The sequence below is a fragment of the Cyrtonyx montezumae genome, unplaced genomic scaffold (assembly GCF_038088225.1).
Source record: "Cyrtonyx montezumae isolate F1298 unplaced genomic scaffold, pur_monq_1.0 scaffold_0, whole genome shotgun sequence".
NCBI classification, from domain to species: domain Eukaryota; kingdom Metazoa; phylum Chordata; class Aves; order Galliformes; family Odontophoridae; genus Cyrtonyx; species Cyrtonyx montezumae.
In genome coordinates, this window is record NW_027071824.1 from 11,755,820 (window position 1) to 11,777,222 (window position 21,403).

Below are 21,403 nucleotides of genomic sequence, written 5' to 3' on the forward strand. Positions count from 1 at the left end.
CAAGTCCCACAGATGGCAACAAAACAAAACATACTACTATAATCACAATTCTAGAAGCAAGATTTACTCAGCAATTCTTCCACTCTACTTATTGGTATTAGTGGAAAATATTAGAGCACCATTAGATACCTTGTTAAAAAATGAACACATCAGCAGACTAAAATGAACATTAGAAGTCCTCTAAAACATGTAATACTGTTAAAATGGCTGATTTGGGAGGGGAGACAAGGGTGGGAATACCAGGAATAGCAGGAGGTCATACAAACTCTTATTAGAACATTGTTTCATAAGATGGAAAGTATTCAGTTAGAATCAAGCAAGGAAAGGTGAATGTGTTTCTGTATGTTTGATCACTTAAATTCTATATAAAATCCAGCAGATCAAGCTCTGAAGTATAATAAAATTAAAAGCACAGTATTACACATTGTTAGAACCACTACCTTTTTTCACTGCCTGCTAATAATCCTCTCTCTTATTTTGAAGCTCAAGATTGCTATAATGGCAAGTACTGGTATAAAAGCATAGAGGAGCAAGAAATCCGTTGTGAATCGGGACAGTGCATCAGGAAAGTTTTCTTCAATGAACTGAATGCCATGAGAGATTGGGCATGCAGGATTCATTGTACTGGAACTGTTTTCTGTCAAAAGAAAAAAAAAATCCTTCAGTGAGTGAATCAGCAAAATTAAAACTCAAGCTCCAGTATCTAGGTCCATACATTTAATTTATCTAGCCTTAATGTTATTTTAATGATGAACTAAGTGCACAGCTATAGCTCCCACTCCTCCAGTGTACGAACAGACAAACCGTATGTTTCTGCAGTTAATCTAGGCCACATTATTCGAAGAAGCAAACAAAATGTCTGTAGGATCTTTCTGTTTCATTCATACCAAGTAATTTAAGGGTGTAGAGGGGCTGCAATTTGGCCAGTATGATAAGACATTCACATTAAACACCAGCTGTTAATGACTACTGCCAAAGTGATGGACTGATTTTCTAACAGATGTTTTTATGGTTGCATTCAAACAGTTGCTACCTACGCTTTTCTAATGAAGAGGGACAGGAGAGATTGCTGACAAATAGCACATAAAGGATACGTAGCCTTGGATTGAAGCACAGGCACCTGTCCACAAAGCCCAGAATATCTTAAGGCTGAAAGATAGCTGAAAGCTTTACCTCTGTTGACAGATTCACATCATCCTTCTAATCCTTCCAACCCAATTCTATGTTCTGCCACTTACCTTGCTCACAAACAGCAAAGCACAGCCTGACAGATCCTAGCTGCTCAATATTTGCTGCAGTAATGTTTTTGAACTGAAGCCTCACTAGAGTTAGAGGAAAGTCTGATTGGGTGTAACGTGTACTGCTCACTGCACTGATATTCAATCTTATACCATCTATTTCTACTGATGCTCTATTTGTGCAACTGCTGCTAAGCACATACCAGTCTGAAAAGTTGACTTTCCAAAATGAAGAATAAAAGAACAGGTGAAGAAAAAAAAGATGAAAAACTGAAAGAATGAGAAAAGGTTGAAAAAAAATAGTTGGACATCAATCTAGCTTGCAGATACGGAGTTACAGTATGATTTTCCTAATCAACAAGTTTGGGATGTTTTAAACAACTAACAAGTTTTCTTTGAGTCATCAGGATAATTTTGTTGTTTGTAGAAGGAAAGGAATACTTCTGAATACTTACCACAAGTGAAGTTTAAGCCACAAAATTCATTGACTATCAGAATCTCACTGCTGTATTTTTGAAAGGTGAAATAACCGAGTAATTTAAAAGGCATTGGCATTTCTTCTATGGTCCTTTTAAGAGACAGAGAAGTTAAATTGTCTTTTGCTCCATTCCAACAGCCAATTCTGCCCTAAATTAAAACAATCTCTCTGGTTGCAGAAGAGTTACAGGAGCAGTTCTTGGCTGTACTTGTCAGCTTTTCAAAGATAAGTTGTATTTCAGTGCTAAATGAGGAGACAGGAACGAAGGTTCTCTCTGACTTTGGTACAGCATCGTAACATTCAGTCTTAACTTCTTGTTGGTGGATCATAATGTTCTTGCACATTAATTAAGCTATTTATTGATTTTATATTTTTACGTAGTTGATTTTACACAAAGTAAAAAGGGTGTCTGTAAAGTTGAATGACTAAACTAGATAAGAATATTAATAACATTGTTGAGACCAACTGCTTTTTTTCTAAAACCAGCATTTAGTGAGTGTTAAGTTCCAGCAATTGCTACAACTGGAAGACTTTTTCAGTAGAATGATCTGATAAAAACAGCACTTCACACGATTGTGTTAGCATAAGTAAAAGAATTCAGTTGAGCTGATACTTGAAGATAAAATTGAGCAATTCAAATTTACATCCAAAATGAGATAATAAATATTCTAATATATTTGCAGATATCTAAAGTTATTATTTGTGTGTGTATTTAGTACAAATTCCAATGTGATTAGATAGCTCTTCCTCTGAAGATAACAGCTGCACTTTTGCTCCCTTTCTCTTTTCCTTTTTTCTCTACTGCAACTGAAGCAATTCAGGTTTCTCTTGAAACTCTTCTATAAGTAGGTTATTTTAAGATCAATACCATGACGAAGTAAAACATTTTCCTACCTTACAAGTCCAGTTCCTACTACCACACCTGCTGAGTTAAGCAGCACCACTCCACTTTGGACTATGTTAGGGTTTTGAATCACTCCAAGCATCACAAGGGTGAGTAGTTCACCAATTACATGGGATGCCAAGACAACCGCGAAGAAAACTCCAAATCTGAAAGGATCAGGATACAGCCCTACAGTCCTGTACAAAAAATGAATGGACCAAAGAAGATTTTTCAACAGTTTGGTTTGGGACTACACATGGAACATACCATTCATTTTTGTTTTCATTCATTGCTGCAGTAATAGCTCATTAAGGGCTTATCCCTTAGCTTTTCTGTATGTTTGACAGAGCCTTAACAAAAAGGGCATCCACTTAACTTAATGACGGCTGCAGATGCATGAGCTTTCTCCATCTAGATTAAAGAGGGTAATGTAAAGATGTAAATGTAGGAAAAAATGTTCTATTTCAAGATAACCGCCATGGCTTTAATGATCCCCTAAACTAACATCCTCCTCCTTTTAGAGTCCACTCAGTAGGAGTTATTTATAGGTCAGACATTTAAAGAACACCTTTATGCAGACAATTAACAGATGGAATTTTGCTCTTCTGCACTTACACATAGATATAAAAGTGGATATACTCTTCCTAATTAAATGGAAAGCTAATTGAATTCACCACCACTGTAAGTCATCCAAATGCGATTTCTTCCATACTTTCTCACTCTTTAATAATCAGCATGCCGTTCCTCACTTATCCCTCACTAACTTAAGGAAAATTGTCCCCCTCCAATTTGTGCTGAAGACTAAGAAATGAACAAAGCCAGCAACTGTTTGGCAAACTTGGCAGATGACAAAACCTTTAATCACATGGTGACCTACATTTCCACTATACTTCCTTCCAAAATTGCCCAATACCAGTGCACGTGACAAGCTCCGCTCAGCAAGCAGGCAGCTATTCCACACTTCATAGTCATTGCTCACATGAATATGAAGTCACAGGACCTTTTCTTTTTTTTTTTTTTTTTTATAATCCATCACACCCAAACCATGGCATTGAAGTAGAGCTGTTAATTTTCTCATAGGACTTCCTGTAGCATATTTTGCATGCAATACTCATAGTCTCTTTATCATAAGCACGTGGCTGAACACTGAGTCTTCAAGTACTAAGCATTCACCAAGCCAGCAGGAATTTAACAACCTCTAATCACAGATCTGTGCAGAAGGAGCAGCTCTTCAAGATCCGAGCATTTAAGGGTCCCCTTCTCTGAAACTCTCTAATATAGAGACACAGACTCACAAGACAAAAGCTGGTCCATTGAGATAAGTTTAGTCCTGAACAGAAGCAATCTTCAGAATTTCATAGAGAAACTACTGACCCTTTGTAGCCTAAGGGTGCTACAAAATCACTCTAAAACTTTGCTCACTGATGGCTTTCAGACAAGCTTCAAGATAGCAAAGATACGTCTAAGCCTAAATTGTTAAATATTAACTGGAATCAAATTCTTTATTACTGATTGTGTCTGAAGCTACTAAAGCACGAGGGCAAAATCTTTGCCCATACAAATTCCCTATTTGATAAGGAGTATGAGTGACAAACAGTAGCTTGGGACAAACAGTGACTTGTGACTCTTAGGCACCCTGCAAACCTTACATCGGTGACCCTACAAGATACTTTCCAAATCACACCCTCCTCAGAAATCAGCTCCCTGGCATGTAGGTGGAATGAATGGAAGCACTCTGGTGAGCATGGTGCATCCCAGCACTTGCTTAAGGGAAAACAGAATTCCTGCTAGTCTGTGAAAAGGACTTTTAAGGCAGCACAACAAAACAACAAAAAAAAAAGCACCAAAAACAGAATAATATTCATGTCTTTTTAGTCTTTTCATCTAGGAGACCAGTTATTGAGGCCCCAAGTGAAAAGAAGGAGGTAAATGCTTATGTGCTTGAGTGCTTCCCTTTGTTAGCTATTACAGAGCAAGAAGAAAACACTGGTCTGTTTTCACCTGTTTTTCTAGATAGGAAAACAGCTACTGCAGGATACACCTGGCAGACTGTCTCCTGGTGCAGAAGTTCTAATTCAACAGTTGATGGGATTTTATGCATTTTCACTTAATTCAGTTTCAAATTACCAATGGCATCTATCTTTTCCAATGGACTATCAGCTTAGCACTTCCCAATGGCTGACCAGAGAACATGCATCCTAAGCACAGACAAGCCTGGTATTCATTTGTAAATGTTCTACTGCAGTCTGTTATCTATGAGCTGTCACATGAAAACAACAACAAAAAAAATCTCCAGTGCACAGCCTACCTTTCCTCTCATAGGAAAATATGCAGAAAAATACTTAAGTGCAGGAATTGGTCCTTACTACCTTGCTATCACATTATTATAGCAACCATGGACTGCATTAACTTCAGAATAAGCAAGAAGATGAGAGATTGTTGGAATAGGAATAAAGAATAGCAACTCTATGTGATAGATGTAACAATGAAAAGATGAAATATTTCATCACCGAATTCTGTGTTCCTGTTTCACAATGACATGAGAAAAGGAATGTAATCAGGGAAAAAAAGCAAGTTCCACGATCAAACCTTTTCTCTCACAACCAGAAATCTACATCTGTGCTCTTCTGTGGAGAGTGGAAGAGAAGGTTCCAGATCTTATCATAACCATATTCCATAGCTAAACCCCAAATAGTCAAGGAAATCTGAAGCTTTGTTACTGCCACATGCCTATTGCCATTCCTCACTTTCTCTCTCTTATTTCCTGTCTATTTTAAATGTAATATAAGCTGACACTTCACACTTTCTGTATGGCATAAGAATGATGAATGTCCCAGGCCCATTAAAACTTCCCAGGTTAATCAAGAACCAATTCTGCCAGCTTTATTTACTCACCTGTTATTAATTCTGCATGTGTGTGTATTCAAAGCTTGACCTACCTGAAATACAAACCCTTCCCGCAAATACCTCAGCATCTCAACTGGTCTTCAGCAAGACCAGCAAGTTCCTAAGAGCCACTCAACTCCCTGAACCTATTAACACCTCTTTTTAGAAGTGCATATCTCATCTTAAGACTGCCTGGAAGAGAAGGGTTAGAATTGCATAATTTTTCCTTAAACTTTCTCTTTGATCATTCTGAGAGAAAACAGCACTAAGCCATGCCAGGAGGCTTAATGCTGACAAAGGAACTGAAATAGATACAAGAAGAAAACAGCAATCTGTTTGATGGTACACTTACCAGTATATAAAAGTGCTGAAAATTGCCACGCTGAGAATACTGAAGGGCAGGAAATGTATGATATAAGCTAAAAGCATTTGCCACTTCTGATACAAGCCATCTTTGCTTTCCTGGTCACTGATAGCACGTAAAGGTGGGACTGGATTAAATATATAAGAAATAAATAACCTTTAAATAAAGAGACCAAGACCTGTTGTGACAAAATTGACATTAAGCACTGAGACAGCTTTGTGCATTTGTCAGAAACATTCTGTATAAACCAGCCTGTTCTCCTCTTCCCACTACAAATGGACAACTTGCTCCCTGCAGACTGTAGGGGAGCTTCTGTGCTGAGTAAAACAGCTCTGAGGAGGCAGCATGTACTCTTCTCTTTTAGCAGATTCAAATAAAGTCTTGGAAAAGCTGCCATCACTGAATAACGTACTGATGTGCTCTGATCTCAAGGTGATGACAGCAGTGTATGTTCCCAGCATGAGCGGAACAGTTTTTAGGGCTGTAAATACAAACTACTGTTGGTCTTGGTGTGACTAATCAATGGTAGTTGTAAGAGAAACACCCTTTGAAAGAAATATAATCATCACATAATAGTCTTAAATCTAATTATCCTTCCTTGCTCTCAAGGCTGTTTTGTACTTCCTCCATTTGCTCTGTCTTTGCATTTGATCTTACTTAAGGCTATAAATTTTAGACCTAGACTTTGTCATGTCTTTATAATGGTACGTATAGGCAATTAAAGGATTTTTATTTGTTCAGAATAATGCTTCAGTTGTAAAAAGGGAGTGGTGGGAACTGCCCCGTCCTTGGAGTCATGCAAGTTCAGGTTGGAGGGGCTCTGAGCAACCTGATTGAGCTCTGGGGATCATTACAGGGGAGTTAGACTAGATGATCTTTAAGAGTCCTTTTCAACTCAAATGGTTTTATGATTAGGGGTATACTGTTTCATTAAGTGCAGTGAACCTGCAGCCTCTTGGATGTGAAGCTCTTCTTCATTGTGAAGCTTGCTGTTGCTTCATTTTCAACTATCACACTTCTCTATCAGCTCCGATATTACCCAAAACTGTAAGAAACCTTTAAATGACAATCTTCAAAAACTGCTTGCTCCCCTTTACAAAATAGTGGCAGCTATACCTGCTGTTGCACATAGTAGAGGACAGAAACTCACAAAGGGCAGCAGCATTGAGCATCCCTGTGTAGGGGGGGGCACTCACGCACTGGTAGAGGAGACCCACACGGTTCTGTACTGCTCCTTCATCCAGGTCAGACGTTAGTCTAAGGAGGAAAAATGCTACAAACAAGCCAAACAGAAGATTCTGGAGGAGACGCATGATTATGCCTATCTTATCTTTAGAGAAATTTCTTGTTATCCTCCTGTAGATGAAACAAAACAACAGCAATATATTTGTTAGCTATGAATGACCACGTGCTGGTTGGGTATTTAGCTTTGAACAAATCTTACATACAAAATATTCCCAAAAAGATAATATGAAAAAGACAGACAGGTGAAGTGACAGAGTGAAATAACAAGGAAGTGCATTTACATAAACAGAGAAAAAGCCTGAGAGATTAGTGGATAAAGAGAATAAAAAGAAAAATTATTTTCTTAAATAAAATAAATAAAAGTCTTACCTTAAAAGAATCCATAATTTGGAAAGGGCACTGGGTGAGTCTTTGTTTTTGAATGGTATGGGTGGCAGGTCTTTCATAAACCTTGTTCCCTCAATGGTTTCTAGTACTTTCCTAAAAATCTCCGAGTTTCTGTAGGCTGATATAATCACCTGAACTCTACTGTAGGTTTCGAGTTCACGTTCCTTGCTTCGGGTGTCCACAGAAGTCAAGTCCACTGTAAATTTACAAAATATTTAGCATATATACATCACTTTGCCCTACTAATCTTTGCCCAGAGAGGCTGTGGATGCCCCATCCCTGGAGGCATTCAAGGCAAGGCTGAGTGTGGCTCTGGGCAGCCTGGTCTACTGGTTGGCCACCCTGCCCTCAGCACAGGTTTGAAACTAAATGATCTCCGAGATCCTTTTTCAACCCAGGCCATTCTGTGATTCTATGATGATTCTATGATTATCTATTCCCCACTTGCAGCAAACCCTTCCATGTCTCTATCCTAAAACCTGCAAATAAAAGGTTCACTGAAATAAATGAAGTTTCTTTTACTCCTTCCTTTCTATCTGAAACTGAATGAACGACTGTGCAACCACAATAAATCTCTGTGTTTTGTGGCCTCTGTAGGCCCCTCGAGGCTTATGAACAAATGTGAAGACTTAACAGTGTGCAATTCAGACCTTCAGCCTTTCCGCACACCAGTGAAGTGCCACAGCTACTGAGAGCTACACAGATTCCCAGCTGAGGATGAAAGATGATCTACTCCTAGGGTTCATATCATCCTTAGATGGCAGTTTTACAATGTTATATTCAACTTCAAAAGACAAATCAACAGGAAAAAAGGGTATCTGCATCCCTTGTCCAACAGTCTCCGTTTGTCCGAAAAACTGGAATTCTTATGAATAATTCCCTAGTGCTCTGAAAACTGAAATTTAGCATAACTGCCTTTAATGGTGAACATATCAAAACTGAAGACTTAATTCTAAATATGAACACCCGAAAGTGGGCCACGCTTTTAAAACCTGCCCAATGTGACTTGCTCTAAGTCACACAATAACCATACGGCAGCCAGGCATGTTAACAAAAAAAATGATGAAACAGACCAGTCACGAGAACAAATAGCTAGTGCCTGTCGTGCTTTACCTATGTTCAATACATTAGATCTTATTTCCTCTGCTGCTGGTGTAAACGATATCAGAATCTGTGCCTTCATTCACATCATTAAATCACACAAAAAATATAAACTACCAATTTTCTGAAGACTAAATATTCTGATGATTCTTAGCTCTAAACTGTATTTTTTCCTTTTCTTGTCACATTCAAAGGTTGACATTTAAAGAATGCAGTACTTTCTTTACCAGGCTGTTTTAAAGGTGGGTCTAAATCTCAAATCATCTATGCATTTCAAGACTATTCAAATTCATGAAGACAAAATTATCCTCACTGTCACACCAGTATTTTCAGCTTCATCCCATTCTAGCTTCGTGTCAACAACCATCCTCTCTTCTCTCTGAATTTAGGATGCCATCTAGACAATAGAAAAACACTGCCTTCTCTGAATGTGCCATGTTTCTGAATACAGCTTTTCAGTTGGTCACATTCCCTGGTTAACATTCATTTATTATAGTCAGAAATCAGTTTTCATACCAGATTTTAGAAAATACACGCACATAAATGTACACACAGGCACACACAAACACGTAGACATATTCTTTTTTTCCACTTAGGTTGGGTACACAGATGCCCAGCAACGAAACCAAGCCTCATTTTCACAGTCTCTTACAGTCACTTCTTTGATCCTGCATTGGTAGAACAGAACTCAAAGCTTTTGCAAACAGCCTGCTGTCATCATATGAAGAATCTGTACATTCTACTTGAGTAGCTCACCCTGGTATTAGAAACTCCCACAGCTTTTTGAAATCTCAGATAGTGAATGTCTGGACATTCATCCCCTGGATATCCTCTAGTTTTTCTATCCTACACAAAAGGCAACAACTTTGCTCAGTTTTTTGGCACCACAAATATCTATGAATGCTTTCCACAGTTTTGGGATCAAATTAATATCCTTATGTTCAATGGATAGCCACAGGGACATGTCATCAGGAACCCAGGGGTTTAATAAATACAAAATTCCCTTTTTATTGCTATCTGTGTTTCAGTCCTACTGCAAACTGTTGTTTTATGTTGCCCATGGACATGTGGTTGTCCTCTTTTCATCTCAGAGCTGAGCACAACTGTGAAGTCAGAGAAAAATTCAAACACATTCCTATCTATGGAAAAATCTTCATCTTGGGGAAGAAAACCCGTTTGTTTTACCAAACAGCTTAGATAAACTTACCATAGAAATCAAAAGGATTTGACTGTTCAGGACATGAATAGCCACAGTTGCTAAAAAACGTGATCATTTCCATAGGGTTCCCACAGAAAACCATTTCTCCAAAGCTCATGATGGCTATTTTGTCAAATAACTGTGGGGACAAATTAAGATACCGTGAAGAAGCACATTAATTCTCGAGTACAGCTACTGTCTTAGAATGAAAATGCTTTGACAGGAAAAATAGATTTGGCACATTCAAACTTCCTTAGTACATTTCTGTCAAAGGAAGTTTGCTCTTTCCATCACTCCTCTCAATGGTTATGCAAGATGACAATTTGTAAGCTCTTAAAACTAGGTGTTTCTCAAAGTTTTTGAAGCCAGCAGCATACAGACATAACCCACGAACAGAAATAAGTCCTGTGGACTTCTGACTTAATTTCTAATGCACCTTCACTTACTGACTTGACCTCCTTTGCTGCTTAACAGTCTCATTCTGCAAAATCCCTAGATTATTGGGAAAACTAACCTGATGTATAAAGGACTTGAAGAGCATTGCTCTTTGGGTGTAAGTCAGGGCAGGGTTCCCACTAGCTATGCTCAGCTCATATTCCCAAGGCACCAGAACGAATTCCAGTCCAGATAAGCACCATCACTCCCTATGGCTCTGCAATCACTCACACTCCATTTAGTCAGCCAGAGAGGTGCCCTATGTTCATGGAACGGCGCAAGTTCAAAATGGTCATGGGAAGGAAGAAAATCCCACCCTAGAGCAAGCTCTGCAGGGTTGCCCTGACACACCACACAACCTCTGTGAACCTAAAAAACTTGAAATAAAAGTTTTTGTTCTTTTTTTTTTTCCTTTCCACTCCAAATCACGGCTTCACCTTGATTTGCAAACATAGCTGAAATATTAATTTTTAAAGCTAAATAAAATGCTAGTTTTCACCATGCCTGCACATGTGGGGGATTTACATGGCTTCTCCCAGTATTTTTTATCTGGGCAGCTGTGTAACATAATGGTTATGCACACAGTCTCAGCGCTATTGGCACAGCGCAGTGTGTGTCCTAATGTGCACTGCAGGTGGCAGAAGGCCAGACTCACAAAGTTAAAGACAAGCCTGTTTACACAGGGGAAAAGTTAGGGAGCATTTTAACACAACTGTACTGGATCTTGTCCTTTTATTGTGAAAAGGACTTAAATAATAAAAAAGATGGTAAAAAATCAAATGCTGAGCAAGTATTATTTACCCTGAAGAGTTCTGAGCGAGGCTGATGTATGGTAATAATGACAATCCTGTCTCTGTGTGCAAGCTCTACAAGCAGTGAGACAATCTGGTTTGCAGTCAGACAATCCAGCCCTGTTGTTGGCTCATCGAGCAGCATGACCTCTGTGAAACAACAAGAAAGAGCATTAAAACTCAGGTGAATGGAGAGCAAATGTTACGGCTTCTGCATTTGAAGCTAATTTGAAAAATGATGTAGAAATAACTGTACATGTGAACTTGTGTGTGTAACACAGCAATCACATTCATCACTGTAGCTTGCTATTTCATCTTTAGTTAGACTCTATGACTCAGGTTCAGCTACTGTGAATAAGAACATAGAGAACTTCACAGGACATCAGAGCATAATGATTTTTTTCCTAAGTTCAAGTGAAATCCATAAATTAGCAAAACAGATTTAAAGTACACTTGCTTCTAAGAAGAACTGTGGTAAAATTCAGCATGTACACAAATGTAAATACAGCTGACATAATCAGCTAGAAGTTATATGAATTAAATATATAGAGAATTAAATTAATTATGGACAAATTAAGAGTTTTACAAAAAATACAGGACACATAATTCCATAAATAAATGCATTTTTAAAAATTGTAGTTTCTTCATTATTTTATTGGACATGGAAGGGTAAAAGTTACAGTCAAATCAGTTAGTTTCACATAGGTGATATATAGCAGTCTTGGTTAGGCTTTAAGGATAGGGAAGAACATTTTTCTCTTTATGTTTATCTACACAGAATTACTATAATATGAGCTTACTGAGTAAGAAATATTCTAGTGAACTGTCCAGGAGTCACCATTAGCACACAGTACCTGCAATAGATTTCACTTTGCTATCTAAATTTTCCCTTCTATCTTGCAGTCCTGTTCCATCTGAATGACTAACAGGACTCTGGGGTCCAATAAATGCGTGGTATACTCCACAAGATTCCAGCATCTTGAAGAAACTGTCCTAAAACTGATGAAATTCCAGTGCTGCTTCCCATGGTTAATCCTGCTCACACTATTACTCAGCTTTGATTTTCATTCGCTTGACTTTTTTTCTTCACACTAAAATTAAGACATAAGGAGGCGTGGTATGCATCTACATCTAAGTGAAAGACCACATAAGAGCTATTATACTCCTGAGCAATCTACTCTGCTCTGTTTCTGTCTTATCCAAGTCAGCAAAGTTTGTATGCCTACTGCCTTTCTGACCCCATCTAGTACACACATACATGGCCTGATGTCAGCTGCTCCACTGCAAGACTCAGGGCATGCATATGTAGGGCTCTGGTGATTGGTTCTACAAATCATAAAGTGTCACAACTAACATTGCATATGTGGGAAGGGCAAGCCCAGAAAGAGGTAAAAGAGTCTGAACACATGTTCAGTCCTTAAGATTTTAGATTTCACAGCTTTCCAAGACCAGTAATAGATTAATGGCAAACCTGAATTATGGCTCATCCTTCTCCATCATTACCAGCCTAGCTTCTACTGAATTACAGAATAAAAATGCATTTGTATTTTAAAGAGGGCTATGGAGGCCCATGTCAGAAGAACAAAGTAGCACTGCTCTGCTTTATGTTCAAAATCCACTTAGTGGTACTTACTGGGATCTTGTAATAGCTGGGCTGCAATTGAAACACGGCGCCTCTCACCTCCAGAAATTCCTATGTATATTTGGCTTCCAATTATTTTGTTGGCAATGTGGCTAAGACTCAGCTCAGCCATAACTGCATCTACCTGAAAGAGAATTACAATTCAGAAAGACTAATCACTGTTCAACTCAGAAAAACAAAAACAAAAACTGAAGGGGGAAAAAGAAGGCAAAACTTTAAGGAGAGTCTTTCCCAGTGTGTTGCTTGCATCCACTGTAATTGGAAAGATTTGGGCCTGATTTATATTAGATTATTTTTAATGCAGTATTTCAATTACTTTTACAATTTTTTTTTTCATTTCTACATATCCTAAAATGAGTAGAATTTTAGATTCATTTGACACTAAGAGATGAGGAGGTCAGATGCAGGGCTGGGTATTATATTATTAAGAATAATGCCCTAGTCTGGCTTCCAAAATAAGAGCGCAGAAAGGCAAATCAATTTTGGAGAAGTAAAAAATACTGAAGGGAAGATGGGTGAAGAGAAAAGATAGATAGAGAGCAAGAACCTCTGATCAGGAACTTCTGAGCTGAGGACAAAAAGAGCCCTCTATTAGATCAGAAATGTGTATTTAGGTAGCTTTTAAGGAGCTCAGTAGAATGGTATATTTCAGGGCTGCTCTAGGTAGTGAGAGGGTTCCCACAGGAGCCAGAGTAGTGCCAGAGTCAGCTCTGCTGTTCATAAGACTGCTCAGCACACAAGGCTTTAAGCATTATGGTGAGCTGGGTTTTCCAGCTGGACAATGGGGGCTGAACTCTGTACCAATAACATATACAGCAGCAGTACCTGCTGCAGCTTTGGGCTGAAGTTTTGTCCTACCTGAAATACAAACCCTTCCCGCAAATACCTCAGCATCTCAACTGGTCTTCAGCAAGACCAGCAAGTTCCTAGGGAGCATTTTAACACAACTCTGCAGGGTTGCCCTGACACACCACACAACCTCTGTGAACCTAAAAAACTTGAAATAAAAGTTTTTGTTCTTTTTTTTTTTCTTTCCACTCCAAATCACGGCTTCATCTTGATTTGCAAACATAGCTGAAATATTAATTTTTAAAGCTAAATAGTAGCTTTAAAAGATATTCATTGGGACATCAGCACAAGCTCCCAGCAGAGGTGGTGAGCATTAGGGAGTCTATGTCCTGCTCTTTGTTCAGCAGAAGGATATCTCTCCAGCTGCAGAATAAGGACTATGAAACAGCATAAATATAAACCACAACCACAGATGGTAAGCACTGCCTGTAAAAGCATTACATGATGTCATGTCTGCATTCCTAGCAGAAGATGATAATACACAGACCTTCTTCTTGATTAAGTTTTTGGAGCATTTCTGAAGAGCAAGTAAAGCTGTGTAGGTCAGGGACTCTTCTATGGTGAGGAAGCTTAGCAAAGCATCATTCTAAGAAAAACATAAAGAAGCAGCAGCAATTAGTTCAGTTAGTCCAGCAGTTAGTGCTTTGCTCACACTCCCTCAATTCATTCATGCAATTTATTAACTGTTTTGTACCAAACCTAGTAGTAAAAGTGCTGTGGGAATACATTATACTATTACAGTAACAAAAGAGAAATCACAGTACACATAAACAAATGTGGAGATACCTGTGGTACATAAGAGAAGCAATCTCGAAACTGTTCCTTCTTCAGCCGATGACCATTCACATACACTTCACCAAAAAAGTTGTTCTTATGTTCCAGTCTTCCTGATATTGCATCCAGAAGTGTTGTTTTCCCAGATCCTTTCAAATAAAACAAATTAAGTGATGAGATGGATTTTGCAATCTCAAGAGCAATGGCATCACTTGGATGGGGATGTATGATAATAAGAAAGCATTAAATAAAGTGATATAATGAAAGTAATAGGAAAGTAATTGGGAAACCTAGAATATGCGTGAATTAGCATTTATTTCCCACATTCACACTCGATAGAAAAAACATTTGCATTTGGAGGTAACCTTAACTGTTACTGAAGTTGTAATTGCTAGTTAGATGGCAGAAGATAGAACTCTGGAAACCAAGTGTCATGTTTTCACAAAGCAGGGGTTAACACAGCTGCAATTTCATTATTTAAAGTACAGACCTCAGTCACATTCAGACTGCAGTGGAAGTCGCCAGTAATAACTCTGATTTTATTTCTTTGCACGTAAGGGAACAACTTACCAGAGTTTCCTAAAATTCCCATGATCTGGCCACTCTCTATGTGAAATGAAACATCTTTAAGTATTTGCCGAGTCCATTTCGTATGGTATAAAGGAACTTTCCACCATGGGCCAACACTCTCTCTTGGAAAACAAACATCAGAAAGGAAGAAACAATGAAGACAAAAAGTTTTGCATTACAAACACACACGAGCGTTGGAAATAAATCTCCATTACGTGCCCCACCATGGCCCTCACTCTTCACCAGCCCCAGGCCAAGCCCGCAGTACGCCTGTCCCAGATCTCTCCCCTCCTTCCCCAGGGTTGGGGCAGCTCTCAGCAGGCAGAGGTTCACCTTGTCTCCATCCCTGGTCCTACCTGACACTGTAGGAGACCCCCTGCACACTGATGCTGTTGGGGGGCTGTGCCGCGGACTTCGTTTCGCCTGCCTGCCCACTGCTGCCACCCCTCTCCAGGGTGGGAGACTCTTTGCCCAACATCCTCTGGCACCAGAGCCCCACGGGCCGCTGCCCTCACGCTGCCAGCCTCGTGCCCTCTACTGCCACCATGCTTCCACCGGGGGGGTTGGGGGGCAGCTCCCCACTCCTCCTAGGCTGGAGCAACTCGCTGCCCCGGCACCCACCACTCTGGGAAGTGCCTATGAAAAAACAGAGCGTCTCTCCGCGCTTTCTTTTCTAGAGAGCGACTGATAGCAGCTTCAGCTAATCGCCTATCTGATGTACCTTTAGCCCCAGCTGGCAGTGCCTGGGAGGAGGGAAGTATTTCCCTGTCCACAGGGTCACGCCTGCCACAGAGACGCCAGGGCACGGCTCTGAAGGCACTTGGAAAGCTCAAAAGCAAGTAAAGAAGGCTTCCCACAAATTTCCAGGAGCCCATCACCAGAGCAGCAGAGGGCGTGAGGCCCTGTGCGGCCAACATGAAGAAAACCCTGGAGAACATCTCTCTGGAAGATGCCAGCCAGAGCTGGGACACACGTGCAAGCACGTCGGTGAGTGAGAGCTGTGAGAGGGCCAGCTGCGGGCATGCTGCGGGGTGATGCCCAGTGCCCAAGCTTCCTCCTCCAGGGACTGCAGGGAGAGCTGGCAAGGTTTTAATACTGCTTTTCAGACAACTTAGCATCATGCTGCTTTCCACATCCAGACAGAGAACAGGGGAAAGGAGCTCTTCTAGCAGCCCTCAGCTGAAGCTGAGAGTTACATGATTTGGGTGAAATGAGAACTCAGGCTATGAATTGCTGGAAGAGCCTTAGCCCCTGTTATACCAAAGGATACAGAGGTTAGGGTGATCTTTGAATGATGACTGAGGATGATGCACCTTTTATCTATTATTTCACAAGACATTTGTTCAGCAGAAATAGTGGGTATTTGGTTATTTTGGTTAGTTAAATTAATACCCTGACTGATTATGAGCATACATTGTTTACAGCTACCATTTGCTCTTTATAAGCACTAACAGTAGCAGATCATCTTCTGTATGTGTGCAGTGGTGAACTAACTGCTTCAGGTCACTACGGTACAGTATGGATAAATTAAACAACAAGCATGCTTCTAGTGTACTTGAATTTTTAGTTGCCATAAAACGTTGATCTCAATACGTACCATTTTGATCCAGTAGACATTAACACTCCAACAGTCATCCATTTCTCCCTCAATAAAGAAACAGAACAGAACAGCGATTAGACTCATCTCCTTATGGTGGCATAGCGTTTAGCTCAATTTCAGAAATAGACTTATTTCAACTGAAAGCTAACAGGTGAACACAGCACAGCACATTCAGCCCCTTTGACATATCCTTAGAACAAACTGCACTTCATGCCTGCTAACAGATAACATTTCAACCCTTCAAACTTCTGTACTATGGTCACTTAACAATACTGGTATATCCCGCTGCAAGTATTTCCATTTCTATTTCTCTTTTTCTATTTCTTTTTTTCTCTGTAATCAAATTTTAACAGCTCTTTAGGTAGTGCAATTAACTGTTGTAACTAACTTTCTCCACATCAAGGTCCAGGACAGTATTTTTTGTTCTGAAGAAGATAACAGCCTGTATTTCACATACAGCGGAAAATCAAATGTTCTTGAGGTCAAGGAGCTCAACTACCAGGTAAACACTCCACTCTGTGTAATTCCCTTGAGCAGAGAACATATGCAGCAGTTCTTGTTTCATTTTGTAAGTCATTTTAGAAATAATTTTAGAATAAAGTAGAGGATGACACAGGAAAAAAAGGACAAGTTTCTAGTCTGTTTTCTCAGCCTCAAGCTAAATTATTTCTTTGAAGACTGAAACAGAGGGACTTTCCATCTAGCCAGGGATGGCAGGAGCCTTTGCTGGCAAGAATGTGCATGCAGGAGACATGGCAGGATGACACGGATGACAAATATAAGGAGGATTTCAGGAAAAGAGTGAAATTTGTCACCTCTCTTTGTGCCATGGGGCACCTGAAGTAGTCTTCAAAATTTCCAGTTTTGAGTAATTTTACATTGTAATAAAAAAATAATTTATTGGTTTTGTACATTTTACATATACATGTACATTACATGTTACATACGTAATGTAGAGGACAGATAGTTTTGGTGATCAGCAGAAATAAGAATCAAAGGATGAAAAACATACATGTCTGGAAAATAAATTTCATCTCTATTTCTGAATATTAACAATATTATTTTAACACATTGTCTGCTTTGCAACAAATTCAAAAGTATTTATTACTAAGAAGATTATTGTTTGAATTGAAAATATGTGGTTTGTTTTTTTTTTCTTTGGTAGGTTAACCTGGCATCCCAGATCCCCTGGTATGAGAAACTCAGGCAGATGCAACTGCCATGTCCCTGGAACTCAAGTCCCAGTTCTCATGTGACAATAATCCAGAACCTGAATTTAAAAGTTCACAGCGGTCAGATGCTAGCTATTATAGGAAGCACTGGTAAGAGCAACAAAGTTTCATGATTTGATCAACCCTTGGATAAAATGCACACAATTGAAAACGATACTCCTCAGTCCTTTGAACAGCAAAATCTAGCAGAGAAACAACTACTGGAAATGCATTGCTTAATACATCGTGGAGAAAGATGTATTCTGAATTTGTTTACAAAACCAGCTTTTACTGTGATTTGTACATTTGCTCTTTGTTTCTTGAGGTGCAGCGATGTGTTGCTGCAAATGTAGTTTGCAGTCTCACCTCTGTATACATGGGAAGCAGCTCCCATTCAGAAAACAAAACAAAACAAAAATGTAGAAACGCAGACCTCACGCAGTTATATAGCAGATACAAAGCCAGACACTGCAAAGATCAGTGGCAGCTGGTGGAGCACAGCCACAAATTGCAACTCCCTTCACAGGCAAACAATTCTTATAGGATAAACAATCACCTTCAGATTAATTCATGTAAAACTTGAGAAAATAATTCCTCTTCTGTTTGACTTACAGTGTCTTCAAAACAGGTCTCTGTTTTTTCTACCCCATTGTCATGTGGAATTTTTCTTAGCACGCATCTGTAATGAAACTAAAGTTGCACCTTAGAGATTCCCCATAACATGAAATAACATACTGAGATACACTTATACTACTGTTATAAGGTATTGTGCACCGAACACATACCCATTTTAGCAGACTAGTCACTAAAAGCTGTTTATCCTCTATTTTATCAAGTGCCTTAGTTAAATGGGTTAAACTGCTGATGAGTTTCACAACATCAATGGCAATCAATATCACTCTTAAATTAAGCAATACATACTCAACAGTTGGATGCATTTCCCTTTTAAAATATATGTATTAGAAAACAAGTGTAGAGTTAATCTTTTAACAGGAAATCTGGAAATAAATGACATCTAATCATAATGAGAGCACTCTGTGTTTACACAAAGTATCATACAGCATAAGGGAAAAAGTCATTCGCTAAATCAGATTTTGATTTTATTCCTCACCTCTTAACATAAGCCAGCTTTTCTTAATTATTTAAATGACTTTTTGTCTTATTCAAATCATAGTAATTTTTATTTAATCATGATTAAAATTGCTATTGTTAGTACAATCATTCAATGACTTAGTCTTTCAGCTATTCCAGCTGCCATTTCTGAACCCACTGCTCCCTCCAATAAGCAAGATCACACAGAGTGTTTAGGTGACAGCCCTGCAGCCAGGCCAGGATTCCACCTTTCAGCTACCTCTCCAAAGTAAAAGGGGACTGGGGTACAAAGAGAGACCATTCCATCTTTGCAGCATTAGAAAAGCAACAGAGAGGATTCATGAAAAGAAGTTTTTGAATGAAAACTTCTGTGATATTGGAAATTTACTTATTTTCCAATTTTGATCGTTCTAGCTGGTGGAAAGACATCCTTGCTTGACGTGATAACCTGCCGGGATCACGGAGGCAAAATCAAGTCTGGTCAAATTATGATCAACAACAAACCCAGCACTCCCCAGCTTGTCAAGAAATGCATTGCACACGTACGGCAGGACGACCGACTGCTCCCCCACCTGACTGTCAGAGAAACGCTGCTGTTCGTCGCCAAGCTGCGCCTTCCGGCTTATTTTTCAGACTCACAAAAGCAAAAAAGGGTAATTAAGCTGTTGGGAAAAAATAAAGTTGTCAAAAATGTGCCTGACAGAAGTTATCCAAGAGATGCAGTGTGTTTGGAGTCAGAACAGCTAATCTGGCTTTTTTTTTTTTTTTTAATTTAAATTATGAGTTATAAACCACCTCCTTTTTTTTCAAGGTAGAAACCAGCAATTGTTCCAAAGAGCATAAAAAATGACAATCTAGAGAAAGTATTAGAGAAGCTGGAAGGAGAGATATACTGCTGATTGCTGAGCAATTTTTAATGATATCTCCAAAATCAAGATTTGTTTTCAAGTGGCTCTTGATCAGACAGCACCATAATATCCAGATGAATTTTAACTACGTCAACTTCATTTTCAGCTTTTTCTGTACATAAACGTGCAAACCAACTGTCTTATTTTTATTCCCCCAGGTGGAAGATGTAATAGCAGAGCTCCGGTTGCGGCAGTGTGCGGAAACGAGGGTAGGGAATGAGTACCTCCGTGGCATTTCAGGAGGTGAGAGGCGGAGGGTGAGCATTGGTGTGCAGCTGCTCTGGAACCCAGGTGAGCAAAACCCACACAACTTCCTCGTGCTCACCACAAACCCCTGAGGGAAACAGGGCAGTCAGAAAACACAAGAGGATGGATTCAGGGAAAAGCCATGCAGAAGTTTGCCCCTGGAGCCAGGGCTCTCAGGAGGAAGGAATCCCTGGAGGGAAGTTTAGCAGCCCTCTCTCACTTCTGCCAGCTTCGCCAATGCAGCAGCAATGACAGAGCCAGGCAAAGTCCCCTTTGGAAGCTTCCACTCACCATCAAACAAACTGCTGAATGTTGCCAGAAGTCACCCACAAAGCAGTGCTCCAGTTTGTGCACATCCACATGAGGTTTTGTTTTTTCCTGACTGTACGCCACAATTTACTTTGGAGACTTGGTTATCTGTTATAAACCTTGGATTGCTTTTCTTTCTTTCAGTCTAACCTATTCACAAGTACAACATTAACAGCGAAGGTCATTCTCTTGGCAGCACAGGAAGTCACTGCACTCTTGTGCAACACTCTGACGTGGCTGGCTTATGCCACTAGAAAGTTTCCATCCTCTTCAGTAGAGGCAAAAGATGAGGCTGAATCTGCAGTTGATTTTGCAGGAGTGAATTCCCTACCTGCTCTTATACAAAACAGCACTAATGATCTTAGCTGAGCCTCTTGTTGTGTGACATTTTCTTTCACTCCTTTTCTAACTCCACTTGGAAATACTTGGAAATGGATCTGAAAAATTCTAGCTTCCATTGAGTTATACTTCTGCTATTACAGTGAAAGTAGAAGCCTTTCTTTTTTCTAAACGATGCTCAGGAATAGATGTGCATGTACTGAAGTAAAAAAAAAAAGAATTAGTTCAAGGAAATTTAAGTAAAGACTTCTTTACTTTTCAAACATAAATTATATCCCTTGTCACAGAAACCGTGCCTCTGTACAGACATTGCCTTGTGCATACTGAGGCCATTAAGTTTCTTAACAACAAAAACACTGCAGTGCAATAAAATCCTTGCAAGTTTTTAGTAATCAATTGCAAAACAGCAACAACAAAAAATTTAAGCATATGCATAACTCCTCATCTGTGGATGTGAACAGGTATGAAATAGATGATGGACTGTGAGGAAAAGCCATGTAAATTAATCACCTGAGAATTTACCCAAATAACATAAGAGATCTAAATATTGTGCATTTTGGCTTAAATATTCCAGCAGGTAGAATATAAAAGTATTACTACTGCATATTCACATACTTGAATTTTGTTTAAAGTACAAGAATTGTGGAGAAGAATGCAAATTTAATAAAGAACCTAAATCTTCATCTCAATGGAAATAAAAAACCTTATTCTTCTTTCCAGTAGGAGCGAGATAGAATTTAAAATAGTTAATCTTAGTTATTACCTTCAAAAAAATAGTGAGAAAAAAAAAGTTGTCATGATTGAATATTATACAATTCGAGTATGAAATACGCTTTAGAATGTTTTAAAGGGAATAC

At 39.2% G+C, this 21,403-nt stretch overlaps 2 protein-coding genes across 3 annotated transcripts in view; one reads left to right on the forward strand and one right to left on the reverse strand.

The window, feature by feature from the left end:
* Nucleotides 1-52: 52 nt before the first annotated feature.
* Nucleotides 53-15,466, reverse strand: ABCG5 (ATP binding cassette subfamily G member 5). Its single transcript, XM_065754711.1, has 13 exons — nt 15,198-15,466; nt 14,842-14,963; nt 14,284-14,420; nt 13,985-14,083; nt 12,640-12,772; nt 11,017-11,156; nt 9,790-9,919; nt 7,464-7,677; nt 7,000-7,205; nt 5,838-5,976; nt 2,611-2,796; nt 1,694-1,806; nt 53-637 (listed from the first exon to the last, which is right to left on the reverse strand). The coding sequence occupies exons 1-13, from the start codon at nt 15,317-15,319 to the stop codon at nt 447-449; spliced, it is 1,932 nt and encodes a 643-aa protein (XP_065610783.1). The 5' UTR covers nt 15,320-15,466; the 3' UTR covers nt 53-446.
* Nucleotides 15,467-15,692: 226 nt separating this feature from the next.
* The window catches only part of ABCG8 (ATP binding cassette subfamily G member 8), a 451,150-nt gene continuing 445,439 nt past the window's right edge, over nt 15,693-21,403 (forward strand). Inside the window, exons 1-5 of one of the 2 annotated variants that reach the window (XM_065754690.1) lie at nt 15,693-15,828; nt 16,851-16,943; nt 17,607-17,763; nt 19,159-19,397; nt 19,811-19,943. In XM_065754690.1, coding sequence (XP_065610762.1) covers nt 15,757-15,828; nt 16,851-16,943; nt 17,607-17,763; nt 19,159-19,397; nt 19,811-19,943 — 694 coding nt within the window. In that variant the 5' untranslated portion in view covers nt 15,693-15,756. The remainder of the gene's footprint in view (nt 15,829-16,850; nt 16,944-17,606; nt 17,764-19,158; nt 19,398-19,810; nt 19,944-21,403) is intronic. The other variant, XM_065754699.1, reaches the window with a different exon arrangement.